At 46.4% G+C, this 10,345-nt stretch overlaps 1 protein-coding gene across 1 annotated transcript in view; it reads right to left on the bottom strand.

Annotated features, from left to right (window-relative positions):
• The window catches only part of T265_01934 (hypothetical protein), a gene marked incomplete at both ends in the record, with an annotated part of 33,358 nt that extends 23,818 nt beyond the window's left edge, over positions 1 to 9,540 (bottom strand). Inside the window, 5 exons of the mRNA XM_009166072.1 lie at positions 8,607 to 8,898; positions 8,936 to 9,117; positions 9,149 to 9,265; positions 9,298 to 9,446; positions 9,480 to 9,540. Coding sequence (XP_009164336.1) covers positions 8,607 to 8,898; positions 8,936 to 9,117; positions 9,149 to 9,265; positions 9,298 to 9,446; positions 9,480 to 9,540 — 801 coding nt within the window. The remainder of the gene's footprint in view (positions 1 to 8,606; positions 8,899 to 8,935; positions 9,118 to 9,148; positions 9,266 to 9,297; positions 9,447 to 9,479) is intronic.
• Between the last annotated feature and the right edge of the window lie 805 nt (positions 9,541 to 10,345).

Below are 10,345 nucleotides of genomic sequence, written 5' to 3'. Positions count from 1 at the left end.
ACGGAACAAGTCGCCATACATGTTCCAACCCCCAACCTGGAGGACCAGGAGACTGTGTTCGTCTGACCTCTAACCATTGACCAACCTGGTATGAGAGACTCTGTGAGTGTCGCGCGGACACCCCCCAGTATAGCTCAATGGGTCGCCGAGGTACACAAACCGCCACACCACGATAAGGTCCAGTCTCTTCGTGTCGTACGTGTTACCTGCTGGTATGTAGTTCCAGACATCGGTCAGTGTCACCTGTCTCGACGATATCCGTGACTGACAGCTTTCATTACATGCTGTCATGTCACGACCTGTCTCCTGCGAGTCTTTCGCCAAAACTGAGTTGGAACGGAAAACGACACTTCCTTGGGTAATTGGTGGTTGAGCATAAGAAGCACATGCCTCAAACACCTCAACCTTGGAAATTTAATCTGCCACCCTACCAATTCGGATTTGTTGAAAAGTACCTGCTTCCGCATCACAGCATTGCGTACTCATTGCAGCCAATTAGCTCTTGCTATGCTACGGGGACACCGGTAATCGGAAATCTGAAGAGGCTTGAAGTTCTCGGACCGGAGGAGCAAGGTTTCATAACCACAAAGTAAGGAGGCTGAAGCAGTTTTCTTGTATACACGCTTCTTTAGCTCCAGCGAAATTAGTTACTGGTGCCAAAAATGAAGTAAATCGCCAAAAGCCGCTTGAACCTTGCTTACCTGCCCATTGACTTCGTCTGTCACAATACACTTATTGCTTATACAGCAGATATGTGAACTCATCAACAAACTGAAGTTCTTCATTCTAAAGTTTCAGGGAAGCATTTTGAGGGTGCAAAAACACCTGCCGAAACATGGAACGACCTCCGACATCCTGTTTAGAGTGGCTTGTAAGAACAAATAATACGATATCCCAACGTAATCTAAGTCTACTGACCTCTCTTCAACCCTGATCTCGATAATCTGATTCGTGGTCTCTTAGAGAGTGAACCCAATGATAACGTCCGCGAAGAAAACGAAGATGGGACAAACCCGATAGACTCTCACACTTTCTCAACCGTTCAGAAGAATTCTGGATATAGGAATCCGATTATGTTCGCAAATTTATGCGGTATTCTCCTATTGAGCAAGTTAGAAACACTGATCAATCCACAGAATCTAAGACCTTCAAGTCAAGGAACACCTATGTCGTGAGTCGGATGTACATTTAAACGTGCTTCAACACGTGACGGGTTGTGAAAATGTGGTGACGAATACTCTACCGATCGAGATCCCACTTGATGCTCGGGATCCAAGGTTTCACGTGCCGCCATAAGACGAGGAGTAGTCAGTAATACTTGAAGTTTTATCGGGAGGGGAGTTAATCAAAATCTTTTACTAGAACGCCTGACAATAAAGCAGCGGGTGGATCTCGACATACTCTACCAATCAATTCAATTTATCAGCTATAAGCCGTGTACCATAGGTACATTGATCCCAACTGCTACAGTTTCGATCGCCGGAAAATGGGAATGTGAAACATACAACTAGGCCTTGAGGGCGAAGGTATGTTCAACTTGCTCAGAAATTGGGTTGCTACACATTGAAGGCGGTAGCCTTGATGCACGAGCGCCACTGACTGAGCGATTGGGCCATTTTCCCCAATCTAATTAACCACTGGTTTTTCCGATTTGAAATATAATCTCATCTAATCTCCAGCCCACCGAAACTTATACAACTGCCCAGGCAAACAAATTTATCTACCATGTCGATTGGCTCGCCTGCAAGCATCATGTGTGGGTTTGATCCCACAGCAGCAGCATTTTACACCTTGTAGATGTGAAGCGCATGCCAAACCGTGTGGCAGGCTATTTAAAATCCGAACAATGGAGAGTAATATAGTCTGTATACTCAATGTCTATGAGGGAACGTCCCGGGAGCATTTCGACTCCCGAGGTTTCAAGTGCAGACAGAAATTTCAGGCAGCATATTATTAATAAAGTTGAAAAGGAAAGGAGAAAGGGGACAGCCTTGTCTTACATCGCTGGCCGTGGTAAGCTCAGACGAGAGCTTCCCGTATACTCGTACGCGCCCACAGGAGTTCGCATACAGATTCCTCACAAAGGATAGAAATTTGGAAGGGACACCTTTGATCGCCAGACACTACCAAAGTTTCGGCCGATTGACAGGATCAAAAGCGGCTATTAGATCAAGAAAATCGACTCAGTCTGGGACGTCTGAAGGAGTCGCAATGTTCAAGAATTTGTCTTAAGGTAAGGCATCATCGACCAGAGAGAAACCCAGCTTGATTTTCACAAATCTGTCTCTTCCGTCAACCTGCGCAAAATAATACCAGAGAGCACATTAGATGCGGCAGATACCAGGCTGATACCACGATGGTTTTCACATGACGCTCTTGCTCTCTTTTTTAAAACTGGGGTGACGGTCGAGGAGCTCCATTGGGCTGGCATTGTTTTCATTCCAAATCTTCTGCAGTATGCTTGCCAGATTGTTCACCAGGACGTCCCCACCTTCTTTGAAGAGCGCAGGGTGTAAGCCATCCGGGCCGGGTGGCTTGCCGCGCTTCAAGATTGAAATCTCACGCTGGATTTCGGTTGCTGATGGTGGCTTGGTGTCAATGTTCCATTCAGGCTCACTTGGTTCTTCAAGCGGTTGTGTTGAAAAAGACCAGGTGAACTGTTCTTGGAAGTGCTCAACCCACCGCTCAACACGGAAATTGAGGGGGTGAATCCCTGTTCTGTCTTTTTCGCATATTGTCTCACTGACACCTGCCTTCTTTTGGCCCGTTGATCGAATTAGTTGAAACAGGGCGCGACTTTTGCCTGCAACGAAAGCCCTTCTCCATCGGTATTCGAAATCCACCAGCGCCATGTCATTCTTCAAGATCTTGATTATTCGGCGTTTGAGAGATCTGCGTGCGCCATCGTATCCGCTAGTTGCCAGCATGACCTTTCTGGCATCAATAAGATCTGATTTCAAAGATATCCAGTGTTCATTGAGTCGCGTCAAACAGGCTGGACAAACAGCCCTGAAAGCTGTCAGCACTGCTTCTCACTTTCATTCATGATCCAATCTTCGTTGTCCACATGACTGCGCGTTTTCAGTGGCTTTCTACCCAGATCAGCTCGATACTCTTCAGCTACTGAAACCTGTCGAAGTTGATGAACGGAGCTGCTCTCTTTCAGGATGCGTAGTGTTGGCGGAAAGCGAAGTACTAAGCAGGCTTGAACTATGGCGTCATCACAGTCAAGTTGTCTGCCCCAGAAGGTGATCCATAACTGAAGCTCTCCATCGGTAACTGATATCCATATGGTCCAATTGAGTCCACGACTGTCTTGTGATTGGTGACCCCCAAATAACTTGGTGTGCACGTTTGTGTTGGAAGTTCGTACTGGAACAAACGATGATCTGCACACAAGTTAAGAAGCCGCGCTCCATTATCCGCACCCTCAGCACCAACTCCAAATCTACCACTTAACTGTGCTTCTTCTGGAATTAATCGTCCAACTTAGGCATTCATATCACCCTCCAGGATTAGTATATCCGTCTTTGTTGCCGACCGAAGCAGTCGTGACAGATCTTGATATAACTCGTCCTTCTCGGTCTCAGAACTGCTATCTGTTGGGGGCGTATATTGATACGACAAATGAACATCGCTTGCTGCATCGACCTGCGTTAATCTTAATTGAGTCAGACAACCACACAGCGCAAAGAGGACTGTTGACTAGGCTGAGTGCAACTCCCACACCGTAGACACCACGATCCATTGTGTCAGGATCACCAGATGCTCGAAGAGTGAAATGTGGAGTATCTGGGCTCGTCCTAAGCGGCTTAAGGAGCACGACCGAATTGGGGCCTTGTATGTGTTCTTCGGAGACACAACATACATCGATAGAGAGGGAAAGCGCGTTTTCAGTCAGGGATGCCTATTGCCTAATTTGACAAACAGTACGGACAGTAAAGACTGTAACATGAATCAAATCTTTATCATTAGGTGATTATTTTGGTCTATTTTTCTGGGAGATGGTTGAGACACAGAACAGTGGCTAGGGGGTTGGCAGATGGGTTGATTGCACTGCATTGTACGATGGTTTGGAAGAGTGTGAGGGAGGCCAGTGAGGAAAGAGATGCAAGGGCAAATGATACTTTCCCGTTGCACAGGCCGAAGAAGGGAGTTTAGTTGAGGTACCCCACCTTGAGCCTTGGACTCAGAAGTCTGACCAACAAGGCAGTGGGAGGACGTAGGGTTTTGTTCGGGAACAGTGCCCCTAACCTCTGACCCAAAAGTCGGGACCCTTCCCGGAGCCAATGACACAATAGTCTGACCTACTTGGCTGTAGAGGACCAGCCTGTTCCAAGGGCGCAGGGAGTAGGGCATTACTGTCCCACACCTGGTGAAGCTGCGCACAACTGCATTCTGAGCAGCACCGGACTCTTTGGTTTCAAAAGTACTTCGACCGACGGCCACGGTCGACCGTTGGGCGATCGGAGTGTGCGAGTTTTGGGGCCGACCTTTTTCAAGCCGTCCTTCCTCGGGGGAAGGCAGCATCGCTGTTTCTATAAATATAGACACGCTGGTCGCCTGGGGGAAACGCCTTACTGCCACTATACTCCTACCGCAGAGGACGGTACGACTTTACCTCCAGACAGCCTCGTAATACGATTACTCGCAGTATGGGGTCTCACTGTTCTTCGTCAGGCTGCTCCCCATTGGTCTTCTTGGCATGGTTTAACCTTTAGGAGCGGAGTTCCCGCCAGTATAGTACACAGGATCATTGCAGCACAGAAGTCCGACCGCTACAAGGTGACAAGTTTGGGTCGGGTGTCGACATACTATCATAGTAGTGCACTTTTAAGGAACAAGTCGTCGCGTCTGTCCCAAACCTTAACCTTAACTAGGAGGTTAGGCTCGTCAGAACCATATCCACTGACCAGCCTGGCATAAAAAACTCTATGGGTGTCAAAGTAAAACCCATTAGCATAGCTCAACGCATCAATGAAGTACACAAAATCGCCACACCACAAAACATCGTCACTTTGGAGAGTCTATAAGGCACTATAAGGCTTTCTGGTTCACTTGGGATCAACGCAGTTCGGTGAGGTAGGCTGTGAAGGTCTTCAAATAAACAAGGCCTGTTCCTTTTCACACGAATGCCTAGTCTTAATTAGAAGCCACAAATTGCAAACCAGTCATGGACTCAGTTGGATAATGTAGTCATCAGTTACCGATTGAGATTCGTTTCTTCCGGACATGCAACTGGATCCCTACATACCCTTGCGCTTCTCCTCATGCAGACTGACGTACAACCATTAATTTCATCCACCTCAAGGGTTACTGTAGCTCAAGAATAAGGAGCTGGTCTGACTGAGAAACTATTGCAAATACAGTCACGCTGATAAAGGTTGGTTGGGGGGTTATAGGGCTACCTGCTTAGACTATAGGTAATGAATCCGTCGTGGATTACCTAACGACCCCACTCCAAAATGTCTGGAATGAGGGAAGTATTCGATCAGAATAGAGTGCCTTGACAGTGATCCCCATATTAAAAATCAGTTCAAAAACAGTGCGAAAACCACTGGAACTTCGGCCTAGTGTCAATAGCTTTAGAAATGTTCTCTGATATTATCCTGCGCAAGTGATACCGTCATCAGGAGGATCAGATTCCCGAGAAGGAAGCTGGTTTTCGCTCCATCCGGGGTTACATAGATCATACATTCACTTTGCAGAAAGTGCTGGAACTGCGCCACTCCTCCCAACAACCAACAATAGTTATAACTTTCAACCCCAAATCCGCCATCAACTCCGTTGATGGTCAGAGTCTACCAGTTTCTGGCGATGGAGGCTGTCCCCTCCTAATTCCTGTCTCTAACCACCTACGGCTAATTCTCTTTAGTTTACTACATTTAGTGGTGTCTGTCAAGGATGTCCTCTGTTGCCGTCCTTCTTCAAATTCGATATCAATATGTTGCTTGAATCTTTTGTACTTGTCTCTAACCCCTCATGAGTCGGAGTATTACAGGAGTGTCCGCTCACGGACAGCGAGTACGCCGATGATATTACTTTTCTTGGATCAGACCCTTTAGAATCTACTTTAAATGACCCAAGTAATTCTGCCGCACAGTTCCACATGCGCTTCGCGCCAGCATTGTTGAATCAAACCAAAACCTCATGCTTGCAGATGAACCGATCGATGTAGTAAACAAGTTCGTTTACCCGGAAGCCGCATAAGTCAGAACAGAACCAAAACCCAAGCCTTGAGATGAACCGATCGATGTAGTAAACAAGTTCGTTTACCCGGAAGCCGCATAAGTCAGAACAGTCTGGCGAATAACGAAATCACTCCCCTGATTGGGAAGACAAGGGCGGTGCTTGTTGACCCCCGACATTTGTGGCGCCGAAGTGACATCAGCTTCACTATCGAGGGTGGAATGTACAATACCACGGTCCGACCCGTCCTGCTTTATGGACCAGAGACGAGGCCGCTGCCCGTGGAAAACTATCAAAGGCTCTGTGTTTGACCATTAACGACTCCGATGCATTGCGCGGGTCTGAACACCAGGGGAGCAATGCCGAAGTACACCAACCCCGTTTTCCAGAAAGTTAATTCTCCCTCGATAGATCAGCTGGTCACACTCCGCAGGTTACGTTGGTTAGGCCATGTGCACCGTGTGCTAAAGGACAGTTTGCCTCGTACAGCCGTCTTATCCGGTCTCTTGTTAGATGGAGGACCCAGGGCCGATGAGCCCATAACCCGGCAGCGAAGCATGAAAGTCGTTACCATTCAATTTAATATCGTTAGTAAATACCATCTTCCCAGATGTGCACCGGATGATAAGACAAACCAATGGTTGGTGACCCTGACAGATATGGCTGTCACAGCTAATGTCGGTCTCAAACCAAAAGATAGTGTCTTTACTGTATAGCTCGCAATCCCTGTCACATCGGACAAACGGAAACACTCAAAATGAGTGATTGATTGAGTCATCGTCTCCGACACCTCATTCTGTCCTTTATTCTCCATATCATTGGTGAGCGAAGCTGTAGCAGATAGATACACGACTTGTGAAATGGAAAACTGACTGGCTGAACTGAAGGCCTCCCCATCCTGTGTCAAACAGTTGAAGCCCTCTTGGTGTTACTTCGACTTCGATCATCTGAGTGATAATAAAACCTTGGTTCACAAGATTGTGAAAACAGGCGACCTGAGAATGTCATTTTAAATTACCCGCTGCTACGCCCGTTGGGCTGAAGAATAAGTACTTTGTTGCTATGCCTGTGTGGCTGAGTGAAAGATGAGTGGTTTCATGTGGACGGTTTATCAGGGTTATGTGGTCATGTAATTTTGACCAGCAGCTTTCCGGTTAATGTTTGTGTATGCGTTAGAGGGCGGATTATTCGCATTATAGTTGACTCTATACAACCTTAATTGCCCACGCCATTTAACGACATCTCACACTAAATACGAGGACTCCCGTGAAAAACTGAGCAGTTCGACAGTCTAGTTGCTGGGTCTATTTATTAAAGTTTGTGTGCTGCTCACCGGGCTTATACCAGAAACATCAAGCTCATGCACCATATTGTAACTGAAGACGGAGATGAGTCGCTTCGTCTCGGCCGGCCGAAGGACTTTAACTGTTCACTGAAGATGGCTGCATGTTTCTGACATTATGCACAGTTACAGAGGTCTTCTTGTATGGCGACTCTCAGGTTGCATCACTCGATAACAGCACGGAGTTATGTAGACCGAATACGTATTGTCGACGAAAAAAAGGCAGAAACGATGTGTCCCCACAGAACGGTAGGTGAACACACACGGATCACGGTCCTCAACTGATTGCATTCCACCCGAGACTTCCAAATCGGCAGCGGAAAGCAACGCAGTGAGTGTGGCTTCAAGGTAAGTCCTTGAATACACGGAATAGTAGAAAAGCTATTCGGCAACTGACATTCGATCGAATCCATCAGCCAAACAGTATTCCTCAAGGGACGTTGTTTCGCACTAGGACTGCTGAGCTAAACAAGCCAGGTTTGAGCTGCCATAGGAGTTCATCGACAAGCTATATCATGCGCCTAGCAGGTTGGTAAAGTAGGATCACTTCCAGAGGTTATTCGATTGTAGGTTGCCTGGGTTCCTGTTGTTTTTACTAGGTCTGCTCCAGTCGATTCTAGTACCTTGAGTGGCAAGGGAAGAAGTGTGGTCCGGGAGCTGAGGGTCCTATCTGAGGTTGCCGCGGGACGAATACGGCCTCCTCTGTTCAGATGGCCTGGATGTGTCCAGAAGTGTACAAAAGATATAACTGGTGGTCCAGGGAATTCCTTCACCAAAAACAAGCGCTTTTGGTTGTTTGCATGGACCAATTGCGACTTCAGGAGTTTATTTTGAGCTTATCGCTGTGTTCAGTGGAGGCAATACTTCCCGAAGACGGGAACGTCATTGCTGTCCCTATATACTAAAGCCTGAAGCGTCTGCTGTACACTATGCTGATTTCATGCAACACTAGTCACTGCCGATTTTTAAGGTCACCTAAACAGTCATGTGCCGTGAGAACTAGAAAGGACAAAAACTTAAGCACCTCATTGCCTCACAGGATACGATTATAAAACTAGGACAGGCACAAACAAACCTTTGCTTGTGGTATGTATTGCGAAATGTGGGGTCCGTCCTTTGTGTGGTAGTAGATAATGTTATCTCCAACCAAGATGACACCTCCAAAGGGCTTTGGAACTGGAATCAACAATTTTGAGTCAGGTTCAATGGAATCCAGAGTCAACTGCACATTCCTTAATGCCGGTTCCCGCCCAGATATTTCGTATGTTTTCATATGAAGGACAAGTTCATCTTCATAAATCATAGCGAAAGTTGGGAGTGTGTATCCGTGAAGGAAGGCCATATCCACAATGTTTCCCTCTTCAATCCTGAAACGGAGTTTGTAGACTGAGCATGGGAACTAACCGAACATTGTACGTATTGGCAGCATATTGACTGACTTCTAAGGAATCCGTGGATAACTTCTCACCGATGCCGTTCAAGGGTATTATTCTCAGCAATCCATGATACAAGCGAACGACGACACAATTAGCGCCGGGATCCACGAGCACATCAAATCCCTGATCAATTAACCGTGCGCCACAATCCTAGCTGTCAGAGGTATACAAAAGTTCATACTTCAACACTTCCAGATACGACTGTCACAAAGTGCACATCATCGCCCTTGCGCGCGCACTCGATTAGAGCAAAACCAGCCTTGTGTGTGAGGATAAATAAAGAATCCGTTTGGCGTTCCTGAAACTTATAACATATAAATCAGAACGAACCTTTCGTCGGAATAAACATGCCGCAACAATTTTGGCATTTATTGGTACATCCCGAATGAGTCTAAGGCCCTCAGACGTAACTTCAAATACTTCGATGTAATTATTTTTGCAAATAAGCAGATTGAGATCATCAGGACCAGTGAAGTGCCCTATTTGAAATAAAATCTATGAAGACACCTTACCAGTGCATGTTTTGATTATGGCCGTGGGTCTCTGCGTGGTCACATGGTAGAAATGCGCCATGGTAAAGACAGGGTAGTCAGCGGTCTGCGCAACTGTACGAGTGGCTGAGGTTGTAAACACTGAGCGTTCATTGGTCCAAATTCCACAGAGAGGGAAACGGCTTAGAGTAGAGACTGAGTTCGTTTACGCCAGGAGAACTACATTTAACGGGAGATATACACAGGACAGATGGGTAGATTTAAGTAAGTAAGAAGTAAGAAGTAAAGTTTAAGTAAGAATTTTCAAGGCGAATTTTTGGAATTAATTTCGTTTACTTTCCTCGCTCACGGTTGTTAATCTAATGGATACGGAAGCCCCCGTACATTTTACAGTTGAGTGAGAAGCCTGGAGCTCCTAATTTCTGATGTGAGGTGCTTGATGATGACCGAATTTGCCGAGTCAATGGCTGAATCTAAAGTGACTTTGTATTTCGGGTCGCTTTGTACTTGGGGCTGCTTCGTACTTACACGTAGCCCTACCAATCCCGCCTGTTCTTTCAAGGACTCACGGACTGACACACAGGATCTAGGCTTTTGCATTCGCGATATCAAATCTTGTAATGGCTCTTCAGTGCCGATCACGGAACACCTATTGCATGGCTTAATTTGGGGTGTCGGGCCAAACTGCTAGTGAACATGGCTCGAGAGCCCCCAGAGTCAATATCCAGAAATTTCCTAAAAGACAGAATCTCAGAGGCCATTTGCGCCTTTATTCAATAAATTGGGCCACTGAGTATACTTAATACGCTTTTATAACCTGATACGAATAAGAATTAATCAGTGAATGTTTTCATTAGCACGGTCGCCTTAAATAATGCTTCAAAATC

This window comes from Opisthorchis viverrini (genome assembly GCF_000715545.1).
Source record: "Opisthorchis viverrini unplaced genomic scaffold opera_v5_22, whole genome shotgun sequence".
Taxonomy (NCBI): Eukaryota; Metazoa; Platyhelminthes; class Trematoda; order Opisthorchiida; family Opisthorchiidae; genus Opisthorchis; species Opisthorchis viverrini.
This window is presented reverse-complemented; position numbering and strand designations above follow the sequence as displayed.